The sequence below is a fragment of the Acanthochromis polyacanthus genome, chromosome 15 (genome assembly GCF_021347895.1).
Source record: "Acanthochromis polyacanthus isolate Apoly-LR-REF ecotype Palm Island chromosome 15, KAUST_Apoly_ChrSc, whole genome shotgun sequence".
Lineage (NCBI taxonomy): Eukaryota > Metazoa > Chordata > Actinopteri > Pomacentridae > Acanthochromis > Acanthochromis polyacanthus.
The window spans coordinates 10,096,929-10,123,393 of NC_067127.1; the positions used below are offsets into that span (position 1 = coordinate 10,096,929).

A 26,465-nucleotide genomic window follows, 5' to 3' on the forward strand; every position below is an offset into this window, starting at 1 on the left:
TTCTTTAAAACGCTAAACAAAATGCAGTGCAGTGCCTCCATCCAAAAACACAAAAAAGTCAAATTTATACAAACAAATGTCAAAATGTATACAAACAATATGCTCATTACTCTTTAACTCCAGTGCAACCAGCATTAAGGTTCAATGTTTCCTGAACTCTTCTATTTGCATTTGCTGCTGCTCTCTGGTTGACCTGGAGAATGCAGGGTCAAGCAATTATGAACTGAAATGCCATTTTGTTGCAGTGACTTTGCTACATGACAGAGATGGAGCGAAGACCAGCAGCTTTCTGGCGTCATATTAATAGTGTTCATCGATGAAAAGACTTGTGCCGCTGGGTAACATTACAGCCTCGATGTTAAATAACATCCTGCTTAGAATAATTACATCACTAGACAGCACAAAACCGGACCAGCTGTTGAGGATCTGAAACATTTCTCATGCATCGGGGAAAGTGAATATTTTCTTAGCTCCCATTTCTGGTGACATATAAATGGAAAGAGTGAATATGTCATCAATGTTGTTGACTACGGTTATTCATTTGTAGGATTTACCTGGCACATTCAGTCGATGGTCAGTGTCCAAATAAATCTTTGATCGAATCTAACAGGCACCAGTCAACTTAACAAAGTTCATGTCCAGGTAACCCAGGCTCACAGATGACATCAACAGTTAGGTCTGACAAACCAAATTGACTTTGTACATCAGCCCACAGCTCATTTGGTCGATGCAGGGCTCAGTACAAAGAGCGGGAGGAGCAGATAATGTGTAATCCACTTACCCCTGCCAAGCCTACACACCATTTATGGAAGTCCACGTCATGAGGTTATTTGGAAACCCTAATTCATCTAATAAAGCATGTTTGAAGGCGGAATTAAATTTTTCGGAAAGCCCTAGGTACACGTGCTATCACAAAAATCAATCACATGTCAAATGATTAAATAATGTATGATTTCATGAAATTAGGTGACAAATTTGCGTTGCCAAGACACTGTTACAACAGACATATTAAACTGAAATTAAATCTCTGATGAATGCTGGAGACTGCAGCAAAATACGTTATTTCTTGATGATGCATAAATAATTAAATCACCTTGCCGAAAAGAAACTACAAATGGAGAATTTGTGGTTAATGCTAAAATGCCTGCAATACTGAAGTGAAGCTGTAGCAGAAAAACAGAATTTTAACAGGATATACTTTAATTAGGAAATTATAATAAAAATAGTACAACCTAAAAGGCTCAAGTACAGTCCTATGCAATACATTATAGTCTTTAATCTATTCATGAACCCATCATTAAATAGAACCCACAGTCAACCAGAAAACACAGTAAATTATACAAAAAAACCTAACCACATTCCCCAAAGTAAATGTTGAGTAAAAACATTAACAAAAATAATACTATTCGTGCAATTCTCTCTTTCTCTGCTCCCCCTTTAATTCATATATACAGTATCAATACTGTGCTTAACACTGAATATATTTTAAATTGATGAAGTGACCATAAATTCCGAGTATCCATTTCATCTGAGATGATTTTCCTATCGAGCGATTATTTTGACTCCTATTAAAATAAGCCTTAAGGACAATGTGTATGTTGAACTCCAACATCATATAGGATATAAAAGAGCAGCATATATTTGTTGTAGAATATTTGATAAATAAATGTTACCCATGCATAGACTACAGTATGGCATCTCATCATCTCTCGGCATTCAGGAACCTCACCACAGGCTGGGTATGGTAAATAGAGAATATAACTCATCAAAAAAAAGTAGCAAACACAATATAAGACAAGATAACCAGGGGGATTATCATGTCCTGGATTATCAATAGTGAAAAGTGTCCACAATCATGCATATGATGAATATTTGGCCGTATTTGTAATTAGTGCTTAAAAAAGAATTCCACATCACATTTAGACTAAACAAAGGCCTAACAGCAACCAGGATTTACTATTGCTATAAGTCTCTGAAACATTTCACCACGTTTGGTGCCGTACTACCAGGCTCCTATAATACCACCAGCGAGAAAGGCAAAACTGTGTTTGTGTAGTTTGTGTGTTGGAATCACAAACTTAAAGGGAGTGTATGTGAGAGAACGAGTGATTGTAAGCACAAGACTGAGAGCACACTGAAGTTTCTGAACCTGGAGTCTCTTCTACAGAGAGAGACAAAAGAAGGGAGTTAATGAGAGTCCGATGTTACAGGCGACATCCCAGAATCCTTTGCGGAGTCCGAGGTGTCGGCAGTCGCAGGGGAGGAGACTCTCTCGTTGATGAAACTGTAGAGACTGATGTTAGGTCGGGTCGTGCGGCAATTCTTGCACATCAGATTGAAGTACTGGTTTAAAAGGCTGTACAGCTGGCCTGGGAGGGTAAAAGAGGGTGTGGAGAGAGAGGAAGGGAGGCGGGGGAAGAGGGACGGCGCAGGGGTCAAGAGAAGGAAGAAATATGGAGAGAGAAAAACAGAGTTTGAGAGAAATAGACAAAAATCATGGTTTGAGAGTCAAAGAGCAAGAGAGAGCGTGACTGAAACTATAGCAGGAAAAGAAAGAAAAATGAAAGTGTGTTTGGGCTCATTTATAAATCAAGAGCACGTACACACGCACACATGCCATGAGCTTTTTTTTCTCCTCCGTAGCTCCACTTTAGGAAATGGATGGCTAGAGGGGAATTTCTCTGAAAGGCTTCAATAAATGTCAGCAGAAGAAAAATGAAAACGGGGGGAGGGGAGAGGCTGGGGTCAGTTCAGGCAGTAATCCACTCTGCGGCTGAGGCTGAATGGATGGGATGAAGAACAAGAGATGGCCCATAAGGTGGAATAACTTATCATACAGACGGACGGCGATCTGTTATTTATGCATACTGTCTCTGTAAAGACACCAACAAGGACAAGCTCCATGTGCTGTGCGAGAGCCCTGCAGTCCTAACAGTGGGTGATATCATCACTATTCCTGGTCATTATGTAATCTGCCATAAGGGCTCAACAGATGCAGGACTGACAAGATAATAACTGTGTGACTGCAACTTGAGAAGAAAGTGTAACTCCTGTAAAGAAGACTGTAACTATCTGGTTGGTTCCTGAGTCTTACCAACGGTGACTTGTCTCTCGGTGAGGAAAGTGTGCATTTCATAAACATCTCTCATGAGTTGAGCATCTCCAAACGTGAAGTATGCCACGTCTCTCCCGGCCTCTGCTGCTGCCATGAACTGAATCAGCGCTGAAAAACAGAGAAGGAGAAGGCTACAGGGAAATTCAGGCACCAATATTATAATGTAATAGCAACATTAGTTTTGGAATGACATCATAAAGGTATAATTGGCCACTGAAAAGCATAGGAAACTAAGTAATTGGTCAATAAGCCAGATAAGGTTCGGCTTCTGGCAGAAAAGAACATGAGGGACTAGGGCAATTTGTATCAGAAGAGTAAATAATCCACCCCTGGTAGATTAGCCTCATCAACAGCACTCAATCTTTGAGCCTTTGCAAATTAGGTCTTAAGAGTTTTAAATATTTAACAGAATGGTTATAGATTTCTGATTAATGAAAACACAAAACAAACCATTTGCAAAAGGTCTGTAATCTTTACTACAACATAACAGCTTGGTCTTATGTAAGTCTCAAGTCAGCTCTGGGACTTTAATGTAAAATACAGTTATTACCTTCTAAAAATACCAGCTATGTTAATTCCAGGGCTAATGGGCGGGGCCGCCGGAAGCTAATATCCACCTCGGGACTCAGTAGAGTCCGGTGGATCTATTCATAGCATGTTGAAATGGAAAATAACAGCTTCGGTTTAAAATCTAACTGTACACAAAAATAACCATGTCACCTCAGGACACTCGTTTGCATTAAAAATGCAGAACATTTATACAGATATGTGGTTTGCAGCACAGTACAGCCTCCTTGAATGCAGGCATAACACAACAGATCAGTATTTAGTAGCTTGTGGTACAACAACAACGTAAAATTATAATTATTGACAACCATGAAATAAACACAACTGTTCAAAATAGCTTGACACACTCAAGGGGACAGTAAGGGGCTCCTGCTTATGAAGAGTGATGTCGTGTAAGCCCACAGAGACCCATATCAGCCTGGATCTATAGTGTCCCTGGCCTGTAATCAATCGCCCTTTTAATGGAAAACATAAATGTGTGTCAGCTGATCAATAAAGGAAGGGAAGGAATGGGAGAGTGACACCCTGGAAGAGCCACTAATTGACCAGAGGGGTTTGAGAAAGACCAGCATCAGTGCACAGCACATACTGCATGAACACTTGATGGTCCGCTGCAGGGACCTACTGGGACAAACAGTAGAGATGAGTGGATGATCCTGCCTGAACTACGGATATTTACTTACTGCTTCAGAATCCAGATTTATGTCAGTACTGTGACACATCTGCCACCCTAGTTTCACCATTTCAACTCCCAATCATGGGGGAAAAAAAACCTACTGATTTCTTTATGCATGTTGCAATACAAAGTATTTTCCTCTCTTTTATAATTCATCCAATGATACCTTTGAGTCGTGTGTCTCCACCAAAAGCTCCACAGCCCCAGTTGCCCGTGGCTACCGCAGAGAGATGTTTGCTGTTGGCGTTATTTCGATAGAATCCACAATACGCCTGGGATGGCAAACAAAAGGTGGGGAAGAAAAAGACACAAGAGAAATTTCATAGAATTTTCCATGGTCGCTTTGAATGTATTAAAATAAAATTAAATAACAGACGCATAATGGTTGAGCATTACCCTCAGATTGAACTATAAACAAGAGAATGCAACATGCCTTTTTAGGTGCAAATGGGTGTATAATATTTTGCTTATCCCTCAAGAGAAAAGAAAGGTCAAAAATATGAATGCTATAACTAGATTTTGTGACCAGATAAAGCGTTGGTTGCCCTTAGCTAAATTCAGTGCTGTTACAGATCACAGGCCCTTTAATTAACATCTTTGCAGGTGGTGCCTGACAAATATGTCAAAGTTCACCACCATGAGCTTTTCATCAAAGCACTGTGATGTGCAGTATTATCCTGTCTATCAACTGCTAATTTTTATGTCTTCTGAAAGGTGAACAGGCTTCATGGCTCCTTTCACTAAGACATTTCCGTTTGGAGAATTGTACTGCTGAATGTAAGACAACTATATGTTGACTCACCTTATTGAGTTCTCTGGTCATCTTCTCTGGGAGGAACTGCTCTAGGAAGTGCCGGTATTTTAAAGCATCAATGGCCACGATCTCTGTACATCTCCTCTGCCAGTCGTCCCTGGAAATGAAAGAAAAGCATCGAAAGGGAACAGATTTCCACGCTCCGGTCGTTCAGTCATTTTCTTCTTATTAAATTTAAGATTCCGGTTTTAAGTTATCAGAGCAAGAATCAAAAAATATTACATAAGATAATACCTGGGTGTCTCGTCTTTGTAGCTGTCTTTCCATTTGTAACTCTCGGCATAGCCAGAATATTTACTGTACTGTTCAGTTCCTGCAGAACAAGGAAGACAAAGTCACAGAGAAAATGGTGTTATTCACGGCTCAGTAGTCAGAGCACACATTGGACCTAAATATGTTTCAGCGCCTTATTTCCTAAATCAAATTCAGTGGCTTTTAAGCTCCCAGTATGAGTACACAGTTTCAGCTTGTATTGGATTGTCATAAATAAAGCCCATTGATTTAATAAGTAATCTGCTTTGGGTTTCTAAATTAAAAGCTTCCAGTCACAATAGGTAGAAATTATTAGAACACAAACAGCTAACCTCAGTCACCCGTGTGAAAATATTTACAAAATATGATCCATTAGGTGGCAGCTTTTTTTAATCTATATATTCTGGTATGTGCTCAGGGTTAGAACTAGAAAGATTTCTTCATTCGTCATTACCAATACAGTCGTGCTATACTGGTAATGATGACAAAATGACTCCTATTAATGGCGCCATGCATTATGCATTGGGTATGAGATGTTTACACAGCACATCGTTAGAGGGTAGGAGTAAAGCGTGACTAACATAAAGGTTTTCACGGTATGTACTGCTACTATTGCTAGTAGAGTGAGGGAGATGTATACCCAAGTTCACAATAAGTGGTAAAGCATTTCAAAAGCAACGCCAAATGTCATTTTTAAGCATCTCTTGAAAAGCAGTAATAAAGCACTGCTGTTACATTAAGTCTTGGCTTGATTTCAAGAATGCCCCTTCTTCCATTACCTAATGCGCTTTTTGTGCCTTTCTCTGAAAAAATTATGACTCCAGTTGATGGACTGAAGCCAGGACAAAAACCACGATGACGTACAATTGGGCAATAAGAATAATGTTTCGAGATAGACTTTCTTCACACTAATCTAGCAAAAGCTTCATTTTAACTTTTGTTTCCCCAGAAAACAGTGTTGTTGGTTTGAGAAAAAGTATGGAGAGAAAAGCCTTGATTGACTGAACCTCAACAATATTTTAAACATGTTGTGCCATTACAATCCCAGCCAGTCAAATAAAGCACTAGCGACTCCTAACGTCAAAGAACAGGCTTCCCGTATCAACTCGTTCTTCTGTCCTCCTCCTCCTTCACCTTGAGTCTTTTTAGCCTGGCAACCACACAAGACAGCAACCTGCCATACAGGCTTCCACCACTAGATTACATCATGGATGTCTACCTTCCTATCTGAGATCGTCCAAAGACATTCGCACTAAGACTCATGTTGGGGCACCTCTAAAGATAAAAATAAAAAAATAAGAAGAATTAACTTGACAGAAGAGGAAAAAGCAGAGAGTTAGAGATACAGATATAAAGTCTAAAAACACAGACAGACTTTAAGAGGAAATTCTGCATGCGTGCAAAGAATATTCTGAAGGTTTTAATGAATCTATGGCACAACTGGTCCATTCCATTAGTGGAGCAATGACCTTAGTTGGGCTATAAATTCCTTTCTGTCCAAATGTAATAAAGTTAAGTGGAGAGGAGGAGGGGGGAAGAGGGAGGGAGGCAGAATGAAGGGAGGCAGGGAAGGGGACGGTGACTAACCACTGAAGGTCACTTGGAAGAGATAGGAGTTCCTAACAAGACAACATGGCGCCACACAAACCAGACAACGCTCAGCATGCTAAAGCAGATGTCGAGTTTTTACATGGTGTGTGTTTGTTCAGTGGAATTACCAGTGTGGGGTGGGGGCTCTAACAAGGTTCGTTTTCTCTGTTCTGCTGTTCACACCAAGTCTAAAAGCAATAAGCAAAGCAACAATAGTAGAGTGGGCTGGAGGTGCACATCAGACCAAGCAAACCGTTGGCCTCTTAATGTTTTGTGCGTCCATATACATCCTGCCTCTTCTGTTGGGTCTAAGCTCAAAGACGACTCTACCAACAGAATCAATTAAGTACAAGCATGTTTTGAGTCTGTGTCTACGCACAGCTAAGTTATAATAAATGTTTTTATATCAAGAAGAGGAATTTATCCAACAGGATAACGATGCCTCTAGTGTTTTCAAGTATCATTTTATGTCCCAGTGAAATACAAGCATCAAAACAGGGCAAGTGGTTTTTCCAATGTTTGCTTTGCTGTGCTAACTTGATTAAGTTCTAATAAAATAAATACGATGTGAATAAATCAACTGACTAAATCATCAAGTAAGGCAATTTCATTATCGGCTCACTTTCTAAAGGGGGCAATAAGATAAAAGTTCTCCAGGCTACAACATGACACCACAAAACCAAAAAATGAAGCTAAACTTGAATAAACATGCATGTGTTTGATTGGAAATATATTGCTATTTCACCTGTTTGGACATACATGAGCACATGAATGCATTGCCCTAATCAGTATTTGTTTCTTACTGTAACCAGTAGTGGGTGAGCTGCAAGGCAGAGAGGAAAAGTAGAGAGACCAGAAAAGGAGGAGGGAGGCAAATGAGAGGGCAGAACGGTTAGGTTGACCAAAACAGTGAGTTGGAGGTTGAAAAATCGAGCAATTCTGCTTGGGAGAAATGAAGGATAACTGGGCAGCCCCAAGAGAATCAATGCAATGGATTTACCTTCGGACGGGAATGAAATACGAGGGAGGAAAAAATGAATGGAGCCCAATAAACACGAAGAGCTCAATGAACTAGAGGAAATAACTAAGGGATGAGTTTAGCCAAAGTTAAGTGCAAAACTAGAATGCCATATGAGATGCATAAACATGTGTAGTTGCTATTAGATACAGATAAAAGCCAACAAAATAACAAGCAATTAATAACCAAAAAATGTCCAATATCTCACAGAGCACGAGCAGAGTGATTAAAGTCAGTGTTGCTGCATCATATACCTGTGTCTAATGTTTCCATATAGGTTGTAGTTAGTGCAGTATACACACAATAGTGAGATGACAACTTGTCCATAGGTAGATAATCTTTACAAAAAAAAAAAAAAACCACACATGCACATACAAAACTCTCCCACTACTGACCCACAAAATGCTAACTGGGGAGTAACAGTAAGAAATACACTATGATAACTGCTCCATACTGACAGTCTGCTCCATAATGACTCTATTCTCTACACTTAGAGAGCAAATAAGCACCATGTCACAGAAAGCTTTAACTGGGTGGAAACCTATAAATAACCTGCCCTATTATCTTGTTTCCATATAAGGACACTACTTAATAATTTTTAAATGTCACCGTTTGACTACTCGGAATCTGGAGCTACAGTTTCCTCTCCGTTCAATTACTTTAGGCAATCGACAGCTAAAATGAAGATGAAACCTGAAGGCTTAAAATGATGCATGTGTGTCGACATACCTGTGATGATGAGGCATTCATTGTATTCCATAGATTCAGTAAAGAGGCGTGAGACAATGAGTTCAGGATTAATGAGGAACCTGATTTCTTCCTGAACCAGTCCGTTTCCTGTGACTCCACCACCGACTAGTCTGTTTGCAAAGTCCACCTAGTGAAATAAAGGGGAAGAAAATAAAACTAGTTGAAAAAAAAAAAAATGGCTCAGTCTCTCATTTCTCAGATGATATATCCTGTATTTTATGTTGTCCTCTTCACATTTTTAGATTATTTAATGGCATACAAGAGTCATTTGCTGAAATCAAGGTAAATGATATGCAAGTTACATTAGGTTAAAAAAAATTTAAATTTTAATCAAATGTTGCACATATTTTGCCCTTTGACCTGCTTCTTCAACGCAAATGAGAAAAACTGTTCTGCTAATGTCACTCCCATTATTTAAACAAATGACTCTATTAGTGTCTTATTATCTGTCACCCACTGCAGTCATTTAACACAGATAAATGTCTAAGGATCACAGCATGGCTTCCTGCTTGGAAATAATCAAATCAGGAAATCATCGCAAAACAACACACGTGAAATCTAAAGGGATACTTCAAATACCAATAAAATGCACAATTAATAGCGAGCAAAGTAATAGTGTAAAACTCAAAGACACTGTAGACAGACATATAGCAGCAACTTGTCAATCACAAGGCAGCCCCATCCTAAAACATACCTTGCCTTAACTCTAACTTTATTTTGCTCTAATTGGGTCCATAAACCACAAAATGAGCATCATGCTATGTTGGAAGGAGACATGGAACTAGTGTTTGAGACCATAAACTTATCAGGAAACTGTTAACTAAGGTAAAAGGTAAAAACCAAGTAGGGTTATTCTTATTGACAGCTATCCATATTTTTATTGCAACCAGACAAGTCCATTAGAAAGAATGCAGGATTAAGTCATTTCACCATTGGCTTCAGTTTTCAGATCCGGTGGTTCTGTCCATCTTATTCAGTCTCTGGTGAGCCCTCAACTCTTCCTCTGGTGCCACCAGCAGGCCAAATCTTTCACCTGTCTACTCAAATATGTCATCATTACCTAAATGGATAGCACTAAATTTTGTATGGACATTTTAGGCTCCAGACAATTAGCTCTAATAAACAATGACTGACATTTACAAGCATGTGGTCTTTTTTTCAATTATTGTACGGACTGCCATGTCATTTTGCCATGTGATATTTATGCTTTTAGCCAATAAGCAAAAGTCAGCGTGTTAAAATTAAAAACTTAGATAGTAAATAGTGCAACATATGAGCTGTTTAACATTGCCATTTTTGGCATTAAAAGAATACTGTCATCCTGATGTAATATATGTTGTTGGATCAAAGCAGTGCTATGCATAAGTACAGCCTCAGAGACCACGAATTCTGACTCCTGATACTGACTGTTCAGAGGTTCAGGGTGTAACAGTCTCGTAAATATATGGACAAAAATAAATCCAATAGTTCTGGTGTGATCACTAAAAAAACTCTAGCCATTGGTGCATATTTTTTGGGGTCCGTTTTTTAGTGCAGGAAATATTTTGATTTCATACCAGGGCATCATTCCATGTGAGCCAACTCCTTGTTTTTGTAGCAAGGAGAAGAAAACAGCCCATTCAATCACAATTCTGATATTTAAACAGCCTGTCAGGGGTGAAGGTTCTGCTCAGTGGCCCATAGCTACGTCAATTCGTGACAGTGAGTGTGTTTGTATGTGCATGTGTGTGTATGTTTTCAAACCAGTCGCTCAACTCCTCACCTTCTTCGCTGGTTCACCCCTAACCTCACCCCCACCCAAACCCTTCAATCTAACCTTCTGACAGGATGACAGCCCAGTCTGCCCTATCAAAACTCAACACACAGCCAGTGTCCAGCCTGCTGAGGTAGCCATCAATCTGACTGCAGGACTCCCGGCCCACTGGGTCACCCCAGTGAAATGGCTCACCCTCGTCATCCTTTCCTCCATGTGCCTCCTTCTCCCTCATCTCCCACCCCAGGGTCCTCTCCTCCACCCTTGCCAATCTGAGCTACTCATGTGTACACATCAGCTGTCAGCTAGAGTAAAAAAAATGCGCCAGCCACCCAGGATCACCGAGGGGGGTGAAGAGATAGGGTGAATCAATACAGACAGAGAGCCAATAACCTACACGGATATGCACAAAAATCATACAGCCAATTCTGAGCTGAAGACAGTCGCTTTGTTTTTGAAAGCCAGAAGGAAGGAAGGTGATGGTCAGAGTCAGGCACGTCTGATAGCAACAAGTGCAAAACAGGCATGTTATTTTCAAACCTGAGGCCAACAATCCTACATCACTGTGCTGCTGTTACAAAGGAAAAAGACCTTTACAGTGACAGAAGGACACCGATTTTATTTATAACGAGTTGTACTTGGAATTAGACACAAAACTGGTTCCCACCTGCAGCATCCCATATCCATCATCCTCAATGGTCCCTTGACAAGTGATATGTAGGCGTGTCAGCTGAGTCTGGGAGCTTGACAAAAAAAAAAAAGATTGCAAACGGTGCAAGATATAACCATCTGTGTAACCTGACGATGTCGAGCATATTAGCATGCACACAGTATGCAATAGGAATTTAGGCCAAATGTGAACTGTAAGTAGAAAAAGAAATAAAGGTTACAAATAAGTAATTGTGGTTCTAATGTAGTCATTTCACATTTCAGATTTGTTCAATCAATAGTTAAGGACATCATAGTGATATTTAAGTGTCAGAATATTTACTGCCCCAAAACAAACCACAAAGCAAAATTAGACAATTTAAGAAACAGAACTAATCCCTATTAATATGGATTGTTGTGAGGTGAATGTGACAAAAATTTTATTTGAATAATTTATTTTAAATTTAGATTATCAAATTATAACACTCATGAAATAGTATAAAATTAAGTCTTACCTTTCCCAGTTTGGAGGATTGTTTAGTGTTTGTCTTGTGAATGTAACAAGACCCTTGGGTCCTTGGCAAACAGAGAGAAAACAGCATGAATCAAATCAGGGAATAAAAAGAAAATCTAATGAAAAACCGAGAGCATTAAAAAGAAACACAATGCTAAACATCATGTGGGATACATTCAGTCCTTACTGGTATGTGTAACTTTCCTGAAGTAACACAGCAGTGTTTTCAATTTCTCAATTTTTTTTGGTGAAGAACTTTCAAACAACCTGAAACAGAAAGCACAATAGGAAGTTGAGTGCACAAAAGAGAATTTTCTCATTTAAAGAGTTTTTAAAACCTCTATTTTTGACAGTCACTAAAATTATGTGTTACATTTGAGCAGATGAGAGGAATTAATGCTTCTATCAGGCATTATCTTTAGCTCGCTGCACAACCGTACTACAGCAACTTGAGCGAGGTCAAGCTTTCAGACTGGCATGATGTCTCCCCCATCTACCTACAGCCGTCCCACAATGACACTGCCTGAGGCCCTGTCCCAGTTCATCAGAGTTACTGTTAAAACTAGGGTGAAGGGATGGGAGAGAGCACTGGATATGCAGCTCACTCCATACTGGTACCCTCCCTCCATCTTTAAAGCAACCTAAGCTGATTGCTAATCACAGTTCAGCATTCATCTTTCCCTCCTACTGCTCTCTGCCCAGACTGGTAAAGAAATCAAAATGAAGAAAACAAATATAATGCATTAAAAGCTCTTTGTTGAGTAAAAAGGCTAATTTATTCAGGAGAATTCCGACATTTGAAGTGCTTTTCCCCTCGTTTAAATTCCTGACAGAATGTCTTACTCATGGTTCATGAACCTCCCCACCCCTCCCCACCCCTCTCTTTCCCTTAGTCAGTGTCAATTTGCCGTAATGTACCCTGGAGGACAACATGTCTATAAAATAGTGTAAGTGAAACACAAATGGATCAGGGTGAGATTTCCAGTGTAGCCACAAATGATGCATTGCTGAAGAGAGAAGGGTAACACATTATGAAGGATTTAGATACAAAATATTGCAATTGCTATTTTAAGGATAGGCACATTAAGCAGATGGTTCTTATCCACCATTAGCTTATTTACTATATAAAGTGCACATCGCGTTTCTGACAGTTTGTCATTATTTGTTGTTCAGTATCCTAGCAAATGTGGAAGGCCAAAAATAAGAGGACCTATTCAGCAGTAATGAGCTTTCATTGTTGACCAAACTGCTAAACGAGCTCCCTGTGTCATTTTCTTCTCAAACAGAGGAAAACACCAGCTGAGGAGACAAGTCTCCTGCCTTCTATCCTCCCCCTTGAATCTATCCATCACTTAACAGAGGACAAACCTTGACAGTTCTGCCAAAACAGCAATCAGCAGATTGCTTGCTGCTCTGGTTGTCCAAGACAGAGCGCTACTGTAGCCGATAAGCAAAGTGACGGACACTCCCTCAATTACAGAGAGAGAGGGGAGGGCCAGTAACGATCCAGGGCCCATTTTAGACTGCAGTGGTTGTCTTGTCTTGTCTCATCTCCTCAGAAACACAAGAACTTTTTCCCCTCCTCCTCCTGTATTTCGCTGGAGGCAGAAATGCTGATAGTGAAGGCAGGCCCAAGCGGTTCTGAAAAATGCAACTTTGCGGCAGGAATCAATGCTTACATTATTACGGAGGCAGATATATTGCACTCACACAGATGACACGCTGGTGATACGGAAAATATGATTAAGGCTCAGAAAAAAAGAGGCAGCTGAGGCTGGGTATGTGGCCCCAGTCACAGTTAGTCAATAGGATCTTGGACTAGGGTCCATTTTAATTGATCCTGGAATGCAAAAAAAATAAAAAATAAAAAATAATGCAACTCAACCACCAGGAAGGAGCAGAAAGCTAATTAGACCCTGGACAGCAGTCAGAGTCTATGCAGATTGCAAGGAATATCAAAATGATACAGTTCCTAATAGGCCTATATCATGTCCTGTTTAGTGTATAAGTACTACCAAAATAAAGTACTACCAAACCAATATCACCAGTCTGTCATTCAGCGACCAAAACGTAATACAAATATCACTAATTAGGAGAAAGTGCCTCGAGGAAATTGGGGAAAATTGAGTTGGGGTGATATCTGGACAATGTCCTGGGTATACCAAGGCACTACCTGTCCAAAAATAGAGCAGGAAAGCCGGTAGGAAAATCTCATTATAACTCTGTTACCGACTCCACCTCACCTACAAACATCTCAACTTTCTAGTCATTATCAGTGAGCAGAAAAATGCTTGGAAAAAAATCCCAAAAGATTCAATTAGACGTCTGCTCAGAGTCATTCATGTCACAAGTCTGTCTTAAAATAGCAGAAAATTGTCCGTATGAACACCAACATAGCTACTAGTTGCTGCAATATTTCACCGTTTTATATTGCCCATTACAAAACCCATTCTTGAAGAGATTTCAGAGTAAATGGAAGGACAAAATCCCAAACCACTTTCTTTTGTGAAAAATGTATTCCTAAATTTATTTACAGCTTGTCTGACTCACTAAATACAGGCTGCAGGTAAAAGTCTGCCTTTGACCATCATTTTCAATGTGGCTTTCTCTTCCACTTCTGCTAGCCAGCGTTATTGTTTTCAAAACCTCCTTCAGTGCAGGACTAAACAACAACAGTCATCAAGCAGCCTACCACACTTAAGATTTGTATTTCTGAGGATTGGGATCATTTAGTAAGACAGCCATGCTACTTTTTTCAGTATATCTTTTCTCATATAACAGAATGATACAGCGGTGCAGCCAGAAGACCATTCGGGACTACAGAATCCATCAGTCTGAGTTAGTCAAATCAAGAGATCATCTTCCAGAGTTATTGTCTTTTTAGAACAAAACTCCCTTTTCTCTGACTACCCCTCGACTTTAGCTCAAAATGGAAACAGAAAGAGGAAATTTTATCCTAAAAACACTGCAACTAAGGGAAATATCCACTTGACTCTAATGTTAGCTTCAGATAAATTTATGAATAGACTTAAGCTATTTCAATGTTCAGATGTTTTCAAGGCTGCCTTGAAAATCACAAACTTATCCTTTGAGTCATTCTTCAGCAGAGAGAAAGGTGGACATCGTTTCCAAAGACAGTTCCCAGAAAACTGGTGACAGACAGTCAAGCCTGCAATACTGCCACAACCTCTGCTGCAAGTTGAAACACTAAACCACAACAACCATCACTCTTGGAAGCTTGGCTTTGACTATACACATGCATCACTTTCTTTTCCTTCAGATGAAGTGACACTTCGTAAAGCCACAGACAGACACAGAAGTGTTTACTTTGAAACAGGCTATCAGAACAATTTGTTTCAATTAGACATCCCAGGCTTTCTTACCAGGCCACTGGTTCTGAGTAGGCAGAAACCGAGGACACCAATTTAACACTCCTACTCAGACCTCCCTCTCACCCAAAGGCCATAACAGAAACATGGAGAACGGTTCTCAGCCCAAAACCCAATCCTTAAGTCTATAAGATGATACTGTAGGTGCAGCTGCAGCACACACTATTACAAGGATAAATAAAAATGTAGGTACGCTGTTTGACAAAAACAAAATGGGACACCAGACGCAATAATTTTAACAGTAGGCTGGGATCAGTGTATTATAATATGGTCCACTACATGCTAAAAAATAAACTTTAATTCTAATTGACACTTAGAATATGACTGGAAGCTCAGTACAAACACAGGAATTCATCTATTAAGGGTTTTCAAGGCAGTAGTGCCCCCTGATGGAAATCAGTTTCCTTTGAACAGTTGGATCACTAAGGACTGATCATTAAAACTAAAAATATTTGTGATTAATCAGAAAAAAAATCATTTTTTAAATGTATTTGATGCCCAATTTCCAGGCAGAACACCACTGAAAACAACATGAGAAAACCTGATCCCATTAATACACGAACAAAGAACAAAACCCAAGCGATCTTAGCACAGTTAAAAATAAAACTGCTCTGTTTCTGGCCTAAATGGTTCACAAAGAGACTGTGTGGGACTGAAGAGGCAAATGTCATTGCATGAATAAAATACTAATGACTTCAGCTGACTCAATTACCTAAATGGTTGCCTGGAAAATCCAGACTGACTTTATTTATGCATTAATATAAATACAAATAAAGGCAGTCTGGCATTGTGATGATAGGAGACGATTTCAAAAAGGAGGGGCTAACGAATGCAGCTTGAACGCGAAAGAACCAATCAGCGTAACACGGATGTGACGCACAAACAAATCGACCTTGTAGTCCAAACAACAATGGCATGCAGCCGAGAAAGCGTCGCGGTGAATGATTACTGCCGTTTTTGTCACAAAAATCTGCGAATACATGGGGTACTCTCAAGTACAACACTTATTTTTGAAAAGGCTACGCAACAAAAGACTCCTTCCGAACAATTAGCGGTGTTAGGAGTAACTTTGTTAATGTTTGTGTTTGGTTACGGGAGGTCCGCAGGTGTTTTATGGGTAATCCAGGTGCTGAAGATGACGCAGCATTAACTCCCGCCTCCCATGCTATGATTGGTCATACCAAACTGTCCTGGGAGGGAAACGCGATTCAATTCGCCCAATGCCAAACTGATTCTCCTGTATCTCCTAACATGGGGATAGGAGATTACATGGAGATTCAGTTTGGATTTTCCAAGCTACCTAAATGGGCCAATCATTGTTTAGGGCCTTTCTGATTTTTTCCTAGCAAAAGTCTGCCTTTACCTGTAGAAGTTGATCTCAGGGTAATTTCCGTACTCCGATTTGCGGGAGTTGCGTCGGGGGAATGTGCAGAAGAAGGCGTTGGCCAGAAGACAGGCTATTTGCTCCTGAGACAGAGTCAAAGAATGGTTCATCCTTGACTTCAGTAGAGGGATTGGCTAGAAAGAGATATGGAGTGGGAAAAAATAGACTTAAAATCAAAACGGTGACAAGATCAACGGTATGGAGTGAGGCAAAGAGACAAAAGCTGGGAGACAGGGGATCAGAGAAACAACACTAGATGCTGAAAAACATACAAGGTTATGTGGGTGTAGTAGTGTAGGTTGGACAGCTAATGAGGGTAGATAATTAGTTTAGCAATCTAGCAAGGAGAGGAGACAAGAAGAGTTCCATTAGGTAAATGGGTGGCAGTAATTAAGGTCCTGGTTTTCTTGCTCTCCCCCAAGTTCGTTCAGTCAGACACACAGGGAACATCCATCTTCACTGATTAGGGCTAAAGAGCCTCCCAAGGCTGCCCAGTTAGCAGATCAATACCAGCTCTAATAACACACACATAAACATTAGCCCTGACGCTTAATACAGCAAAAAAAAGTGGAGAGAGTCAGAGAGCTTCATTATGTAACTGCTACAAATAATTCTCTCTCGAGGTGAAATCTGTACCAGAAATTTCTTCCTTCAGTTAAACTGGAACATACTTTATGTTCTGCTCTTTACTTCTCCAGTAGAAACTAGAGGGATTTTCCTATCCTGCCCACAGTGGGAGTTAAATTCACCTTATTAAATTAAACTGAAGACTCTGAAATAGATAACATGATTACAAAAATGCCATTCTCTAATTCGTGTATGACTATAATTGATGACAGACATAATAAACAAAGATGAATGGGGATGACATTTAAAAGATCACTGACATGGATCAGGTCCATTCAATGTGAATAAAAGGGAGGCCCTTCAAGATTTGATGGGGCCGATATCAAACCCTGTCTTCCAAAAATGTATTGCTCAGAGAGGGAATGCTGAGTGGGGAAGTTCAATTAAAATAGACCCTAGTCCAAGTTTAGTACACTGAATGCACAAAGTAAGTGGAGTTTTCTCAAGTGCACAAGCATAACACATGAAATGGATGGCAGGACATGACATGAACCTCTCCTCTCAGTCCTCATTTCTAATGAAGCAGTATTTGATATGGACCAGAAAGGGGAATTCATTATCTACCAGTTGTAAGTCTTGAGATGATCCTGTAAAACATCCACCATCCAACTCTTTGCTTCTCCTCCCTGCAGACTGCCACTGTTCACCTTAAAAACTCATGTCTTTAACCCACCATCACCTTGTGGCAACCTCACACAAAACAAGCACCTTCTGCACATACACTGTGTACTGTACATAAACAGTGAACACTTACCATTGTGCAAAGGCGAGGAGCGCTGAGAGCCAGGTCGACCATAGCAGGTAGCACAACCTCAAACAGGTGTTGCATCTCACAATGCTCAAGATACTGGAGAGAAGAGAAAGAAACATACAAGCTAAATCAGAATCAGAATTGTTAAATGGGATATCTCTGTGGAGCTGTCTACCTACTTAGGCAGGCAGTTACTTGGATCCGGCAGTCAGAATAACTGATTATATCTGAAGTGACATATTGGTTTGTAAAGCGAATGGTTTTTCTAACCAAAATGTTAAAGAACGAAAAGCCTCTTTCATAAAATTCAATACATTTCAAAAATTGCTCCTTTTTGTTTGTTTGTATATAAAATTCCAACGCCCCTGTTTTCCTGGAAAGTAGATGTACTCATCGATACTGTACTTTGGAGATGGGTGGAGCAAATTGTCCACCGATTGCAAGGTTGCGATTCGATGCCCAGAGCCTCAACATGCCAAAGTGCCCCTGGGCAAAACATTGCTCCCCAAACTGGTCCCTGCAACAGTTCAGCAACTAGTATGGCATCTCTGCCACCACTGTTGTGCCGTGCAAGTGTAAATGGACAGAGAGGAAATAGACTGTAAAGTTCCTTGAGCTAAAGATGAGAGGTGGTACTAATGCAGACAATCTACCATTTATTTTCCAAGTGTAAATTTATGAAAAAGTCGCAGTACCCCTATTACATTTTTGAAATGTCTGAATAAAGCATAAACTGCTTTTCAGCTTGAATTTTGCAATATAGTTGTAAGGTTTGTATTGTGCTGTCAAGACAAACAGGCCTGATGGTGCTGAAAAGTATGAGAAGTCATCTACTCAATAAAAAGTTACTCTAATAAGAGCTTGACAGTGAGTCTAAGGTCAGAACCCAATAAAAGCAACCAACATCTAAGGAATGTTCTCTCATCTCCAACAAGAAAACCCAAGTTTCAGTGAAGGCAGCAAGGTTTATTGCTGTTATAGTGTGAACTCCCACCTCTCACATATCAATAATGCCAACACTTCAGTGGTGAAAAAAGAACTAGAAATGCTGCAGAGCCGCTCACTACGCTGAATCTGTTTCACAAGAAACTACCATCAATCTGAGAACGAGCTCGCCACGGCCATACTTCAGCCTGCAGCTTACCTCAGCATCCATCTGCAATTCCCTCTAAAATAAACACCCAGTTATTCCATCATACACCCAGATTTACAACGCAATCATTTATGAGTGTATTGGCTTCGAATGTCACTGCCATCAATCACTTGCCTTATTCTATCAAGGTAAGCAGGGAAGCCTGTGCTGATTAAATGGACCTTCTGGAGCAAATGCAAATGACCATTTGTGGGGAGAGTGACAGGAAAGCTTGATTTTCAACAGGAAGTCTTTGGTGGTTGATTTGGCCAGAGGTATTTATATGGCTGCAGAGCAGGTCTGACTAAATGCTGTCAGAAGTAATGAACTGGCAGACATCATAAAGCGCTCCTGTGGGACTAATAGATGGTAGTTGGTGATGCGGCAGGATGAGGGCAGAAAGATGATCCCCCAGCCTTTCCACAGCTACAGCAGCTGGCCACAAGGTTAGGCTTCACACACAAACTATGTATTTCACATCAATAAATATGACAGACTGAGTTGCATCAGGACAGTCCAGATTTAGTGCTGCATAGGCTAATGATCGATTACACATCGATCTTCCATCCGTTCCGGATGGAAGTTATTTTCATTTCCCGGCAGCTTAACCTTCCCAAACCTGGATTTCACAATTTAATTTAGAGGTGTAGCATGTTTTTTTTCCATGGCATTTAGTGTCAGACTGATATTTCAATCCTGTTTAGAATAACTGCGTGAGAAAGATAGAAACAAAACAAGCAACAACACATCAAAGTGAGTGAAATAGAGTGTGTTGTTGTCTAGCTGCTGAATGTTCACGCTCATTCCCGGACTGCTTTCCTGCTCAGCCCTCAGACATTCATCAGAAAGTGACACGGTGACAGTTTCATTCGGCAGAGGAGAAACACTAAGACAATTTACAGACAAGCCCTAATTTGGATAACTCTTTTTTTCCCCCTGTGGCTATTACACGTTGAGCAGAGTGTCAATCACTGGCCCAGGGGCAATGTACCTCTTGACAATTACCTCAGTGCTACAAAAATGTTGCTCCAGATTTAATTAGATGGTCTTGGCTAAGGAGTACCACATTCAAACTCACAGCATGTCGCACCAAAAGAGGATATTTTATTTGAGCACAGAAGCACTGTACACAATGTCCACGACGTATTGTTTATCTACATACACTGACAGTTCTGCAATGGTGGGTTTACAGAATGGCTGAATATGTGGACCATATGATTCACTGCATTAGACAGTGCGTGAAAGATAAATCACTTTGGGTGGCCAGTGTCTGCCGTGGAATAGCAACTGTTAATCATTTCAGCTTAAGTGTTGCCATGATGGTGTTAATGTTCATTTATTTTGCATCCATGAACTGATGGAAATGAAATGAACAGAAAATACAGGGAACTGGTCAGTAATTCCTACCAGTTACTTAGTATAACATGAAATTCTGGGTTTTTAGCAACATTTAAACCTTGACTTGTCCTTGTCTTGTGAGCACCATTCCCCTTTGTAAAATGCCTTGGCAGCAAAGAAATGAAAAAAAGAGGGGGTAAACACCCGACTCGGGGCAGTGAGTGGACAGTTGAGTCGCTGATGCAATACATTCCTGGAAGAGGAACTCTCTGGCTGGCCTTACTTAGCATCCTTCCAGATTTAATGGGGCCTTTTAATTAAATTGGATTAAGCTATAAAAAGGCTTAGGCGGCTATTGATCTGCCGAGCTCCCTGCCTTACTCTGAGAAATTATTTCAGAGAGGAGGAAGAAAAACAGACAATTTTAGAATGACTCTGAATTTAGCTGAGTAATCCTTGATGAGGGGGACAGACATTAGGTTCCAATACCAGTCTGGCTGAACTGTTACAGGTATCACATTATCTCACTAAATGAGATCAGTAGCCTTGTTCTTAATGGATCCAACCGGGACATAACCTTACCGAAAAATAATTTAACCAAAAAATATATGATTAACCACATGTAGGTTCAGCTAGTCATGACAATGAATTTGATTTATTATCCATCCAAATACTCTACCTTCTTTTTACGTGTAATTTGGGCAGTAATAGTCTAATAGTAACCCTCTACATGTACACTCATTTTCGAAGTGGTTCCAGCACTAGACAAGCTGACTGTTAGTACTTTTTCTTTTACCTCTACAGAGGGAATTTCTGTCAAAGGACTAAAAGCTAACTTGGAAATCCTTTGCTTTTTTAAAACGCTATCTTGTAACATTTAAAGACAGCTAATATTCATCCCATGTGGCAGGAAGTTTCTCTAACAACAGGTTTGTAATGTCAACCTCAAACTGTCTAAACAGTGTACAAGATGTATTAAAGAAATGGTAAGAGACAAAAAGAAAGGAAGACATTCCCCTGATTCACCTGCAACAGCTGCTGCCGCTATGCTCTGTGCTTATCTGTCCTAACTGAACGCTGCTCCCCTGAGACTCCCAGGTACTGAGGGGACAACGCACACTGATGGGCTTGCAGCCAAACAAAGAAAGGCAGATTCCCGTCATGATAACAACTCCAGGTTACTTTCAGCTTTAGCTTCACTCTTTATTAAGATAAAATGTAAAAACATAATTGTGGTGCGGTAGTCAAACACTGCACGCATCTACAAGGGGCTAGCTGTCAAAACTGTGATACACAAAACTGGCTGCACTTCACTAATGAGATGTTTATTTACATGATAGCAATTCTCTTGAACTGCAAATATGAAAGAACGTTGGGCAGAAGAAAGTTTAGTAAATGGGGTTTCCCAACTGATAAACTGAATTTAAATTTCAAATTATTGTTGTTCAGCGAAGACATGTTTTGCAGCACAATATTGTCAGCAGTCTTTAGGGAAGCCGTTTTTAACTTTCTGCTTCAGCTTTTGTACAGTACAACTTCACAAAAATCAGGTAATGATCCTCTTTCGAACAGCTTACCTCTGTGCAAAGCAGGTTCAGGGCAGTGAAGTCCCATTTCTTTGCATTGGCTGTGTTGTACCTCAATATTGCATCCTGAAAAGCAGAATAAGGTGTTACTCCTCTAATGAAAATTAATTTTAAACAGATAACGCTGTAAAAAGAAAAGATTAACAAATAACTGAATGGTTTAAAGTCTTGTTTCATACATGATGCAAACTCTGCCACCATGTGGTCATTTATGGAATAGGTTCTTAAAATTAGAAACTGCCGTGTTCAACCGGAAACTGTATGAACAGAAATCCTCTCATATCGGTGCAGTAATGTTTAAAAGACCACTTTATGTTGCTCATTTTTCCTCCCTGGTTACTGATTTACCAACCTAACTGTGTGATCAGTTTTAATGAAATATACAGTACTGGAGAGGAGAGGAGTTGACCTGCTATGAACTACTATGTCTGTCAACATAAAGACGGGAAAAGAAAACAATATGACAATAAGATTAGTTTTTCCACATTTTGCAGAAGTGTAACTGGCCCAAATCAGCACAGTCCAGAGAAGCACAGTTTCCTTACCCTCACATCCAAACAACTTTTGAACCCTCCCTGCAAGGCAGTGTGGATCAGCTCCCACCGACTTTGGACGCCGCCTCCATCCTACGCGAGTACAAAATGATATGTTACAACAACGACGTTTACAACTACAGTGTCCCTGCAGTAACTAACCATGTACCTGCACATACCTCAGTATCCATAGGAAACAGATTCTTCTCAGAGCAGGGCATCTTCACTGACACATCATCCCATGCATCTTTGAACTTGGTGGGGTATGGGACAGGGACCTCTCCCTCTTTGAGGAGATCTGTCTGTAACAGAGAAATAAAAAGGCAGGGAAAACAAGACATCTTTACAGGTTACTGTTGTTTCCATTTCTTAAAAACAAGCATGCTGCAATAATTTAAAAATCTAAAAAAATGAAGAGATATTAAGGAAAAAGTCGCTTTATACATCAATCATGCCTTATTTTGAAGATAAATGCATAGAAAATGAACATTTAAGCTCAACACTTGCATTTGTTTGCTGGCTGACTAAACAACTGAAAGTCGTCTTGTTTTTAATGTAGAGAAGTGATTATTATCCAAATGTAATTATAAATTTGAAACCATTCGTCCAATTTAGTGATGGTTAGAGTTTAGTTTGTGTGGCAGTGGTTGTTGATGGCAGGAGCAAGTTGTAGCTACACAGCAGCACTGACAGTGTTCCTGTGGGATAAGCAGAGGAGAGCAGTTTGATAGGACCTTTACTGACAAGAGGCCCCGAGGGAATCATGGAGGATGGCTTCACTTGGCCCTGTACTGTCTCCTCATTTCTTATCCGCGCTGTCTGTATCCAAAGTCTTTTTTTACATCCTCTCTCCCACTTTTCCCTATAATTTTTTCTCTTATTAAGGCACACTGTAGCAACGACCCGGCAGCTGAGTTACGGATGTGTTCACTGTTTAATTCCCAGCTGACTGGACCTTTACTGCATGTCCTTTCCCTGCTCCATGTTTCTCTCCTCTATTCCTCATAGATTTAAAAACATTCTTAGAAAAAAAGAAAAAGTCACCAAGTGTAGTGCAACTGAGAATTTCCTAATCGCATCTGCTTACACGTTATCGTTATGACTGCAAACAAAAAGATCCACAAACGAACAAGTGGCTGTTGACTCACCCTGACTGTGACAGTGTGATTAGGCACTGCTTTCAGGTGAGACAGAGGGGGAGCACACTGGGGTATTCTGTTCAGCTCATCTATGGGTGTTCCCAGCCATCGTTTGTCCAAATTACGCAATGTAAACGAAACACTGCATAAAACAAAAGCAGAACAGGTCAGTGTAATGAAGCATAAAAGCAAGAACATTGCGATTACAATGGAACAACGGACAAAAAAGGATAGGGTTATTTAGTGATTACAAAGGCAAAGTGGTAGAGAGACATGAAGACACTCACAAGTACCTTTTGAAAATTGCAAATGACTGGCTTTCAGTTAAGTCCTGGCTCATATTAGATGAGCTACTGCACTCTGCTACTTCAGCATCCTCAGGACCCACGGCAACGGGAAGAACGCTTTCTTTGGCCGAACTTCCAAGATCAAAGTCTTTGACAATCTGCTGAGATCCCATTACCTGAGCCTTTCCAAAGCCAGTGTCCTCTGCAGAAGCACTGCCATCACAATCCTTCTCTGCAGAGTTGTTGGTGATCATGGTTTTACTGACTGGACTGTCAGGACTCAGCATCTCCACATCACTGGGTGTACTTACAACCTTCATGGGACTGTTACTAAGACAGAGGGTGAGTTTTGGATTTGTTGAGTGTGCAGCAACACAGGTTGTTTTAACAGAGTGGGGACCAGGCGAACTGGGCCTCTTAGATTTCTGCCCATTAGAACAGTGTAACTCATCTGCATTACTTCTGTTACCTGCAAGAACAGATTCATCCAGTTCACCTGCAGAGCCACAGTCCACTGAATTCTGAGAGGCATCGTGTGTGTTCTCTGTTAGCTCACAGTCTTTTGTAGTGTCAGGTATTTGTGGTTCACATAGGAGTTCATCTTTTCCATCTGTTGAGTTTGTTTGTGGAACGTTGTTCTTTACATCGTCTGGCTTGACTTCATCAGTCAAACTGCAGCAGGACAGAAAGGAAACAAAGTGAGAGAAGGTTGTGTTAGCAGGATCAGATGACAAAATGTACTGTTATGATCAGAATTATGCATCTTCTCTTTTCCCAGAGCGCAGAGTGCAGGGTCAGCCACAGTACAGCGCCCCTGGAGCAATTAGGAGTTTGACAAAAGAATAACAATAATCGACTACTGGCTGGCTGGATGCTGTCATGTCAGTTAGGGCTGTAGCAAGGCACTTTGATGTCCACCATTTGTCATCTATGAAACAGTTTCAAGCAGCACAATGTGCATCATGATGCTCTGGATTTATGTGTCAGACAGCATAATACCAAAACTTAACCCTTCAGGAAGAGTAGAACAAGATTCCACAAGCAGCATTCATAACCGTAAGAACGCTACACATCAGATGTGTGACTCATTACTATGACCTCACTGATGATCTGCCATTATAATGAGTAATATAGTGCACATGTGGTTGTTTCAAGACATTCATTCTGTAGTAAAAAAAAAAAAATGCTGTGTGCCAAAACAATAAATACTTATACTACTATTTTGGAGATAGAATTGATTGAATTTGGTTTAAAATTACAGGCTGAGCTCATATTTCTGTTCAATACACAAGCCATGCTAGCCACAAACGTGTCCAACCTTGAACAAAAAGCTTGGACTGGCTAACTTCACGGCTTACCTTTTCTGAGAATCCATTACTTCATCCATCTTTCACAGGTCATACAAGGCGATACGAAATTAACTGTTGGAAAGAAAAAATATTGGCACAATAAAAAGCTGCAACATATTTCAGAATTTCACATATGCCTACTAAGTTATAGCAGCAACATATTGACCACTTTATGTGTCACAGTAAAATATAAAGCTTTATTAAGACGTAATTTTGGATGGAAGCTGCACTCAGACACTTGGTGAGGACACCCACTGAAACTTAAACAGGTGTTTGGTCCACTTTTTCGACAAAACGCGCTATGATGAGGCTGCAAGGCAAAGTGGTATGCAACAGCTTCAAATATTGCCTCTTCCTTCAACTGTATGTCATTCAGTACAAACAGACACTCCCTCGGTGGGCTGCACATCACGAAAACGGTTTCACAAAGCTACGGTGAGCAAGCTAACTAAGCAAATCTTACACGATACTTTTGACATTACCTACACGGCAAAAAAAAAAAACAACAACAACACAGTTAATCGATTAGTAGTGGTTAGACAGATGTTGCGAATGATTTGGTTAGCCTAATACCCCAACGAAGACCTAATTTCCAGTGCAAAAACACAAGTCATCTTGAGCTAACTTAGCTTTGATTGGCTAAAACAAAATCTAAACGTTAGCTATTACTCGCTAGCTTCGATTATAGTAACCTAATCCAAGCTGATCAAGCTAGCAAGCGCTGTCTCCAATTAAAACAAAGAGATACGTCGCGACTTACAGGCATGTCCGTCTTTGCATGAGACTTCTGACTGAGGTGCATTACATAATTATTTATTTACTACAGATTACTCAAGAAAATGTTACCGTTCGGTTTACTTTCGTTGTTGCAGCGGTGCAGCTGCGGCACCTTGACGGCAGGAAAATCTTGACCAATCACAACACTGTTCTTGGCCAAAGAGGCGGGATCGTGAATTGGTATCCAAGCAACTATGTCAAAAAGCAGTGCACTGTCGTGAATGTCTCACATACTTGAATAGCAAAGGAGACTCCATTGCCTCAACTGTATCTAAAATACTTGCAGTGAAACTCACTTAAACTTCTTGTTTCCTCGGATATGTTTATTTATTAGTTTTATACTTTGGTCTGTAGTTTTGTCTGTAATGTCCCTCAGTGGCACTTTGATGATTTATATTAGATGTTATGTGATGAGTGGAATTTTAGTATAAAATGGAATAAATATATAAAAATAAATCATTCACATAGGTTTAAGT

The 26,465-nt window shown here is 40.2% G+C and overlaps 1 protein-coding gene across 3 annotated transcripts; it reads right to left on the reverse strand.

Moving 5' to 3' along the window:
* Positions 1–1,179: 1,179 nt before the first annotated feature.
* On the reverse strand, positions 1,180–26,119 carry parga (poly (ADP-ribose) glycohydrolase a). Of its 3 annotated transcripts, none has more exons than XM_051959963.1 (18): positions 26,059–26,119; positions 25,222–25,284; positions 23,864–24,535; positions 23,586–23,718; positions 22,617–22,739; positions 22,450–22,530; positions 21,896–21,970; positions 17,852–17,944; positions 16,450–16,604; positions 11,885–11,964; positions 11,699–11,759; positions 11,203–11,278; positions 8,762–8,909; positions 5,407–5,485; positions 5,161–5,269; positions 4,525–4,630; positions 3,095–3,223; positions 1,180–2,369 (listed from the first exon to the last, which is right to left on the reverse strand). In XM_051959963.1, exons 2-18 carry the CDS (start codon positions 25,248–25,250, stop codon positions 2,188–2,190), a joined length of 2,331 nt encoding a protein of 776 aa, XP_051815923.1. In that variant the 5' UTR covers positions 25,251–25,284; positions 26,059–26,119; the 3' UTR covers positions 1,180–2,187. The 3 variants fall into 3 exon arrangements, with proteins under 3 accessions (XP_051815923.1, XP_022067941.1, XP_022067933.1); XM_022212249.2 differs by having other exon boundaries at positions 23,870–24,535; positions 25,973–26,115; XM_022212241.2 differs by having other exon boundaries at positions 25,973–26,115.
* Positions 26,120–26,465: the final 346 nt, after the last annotated feature.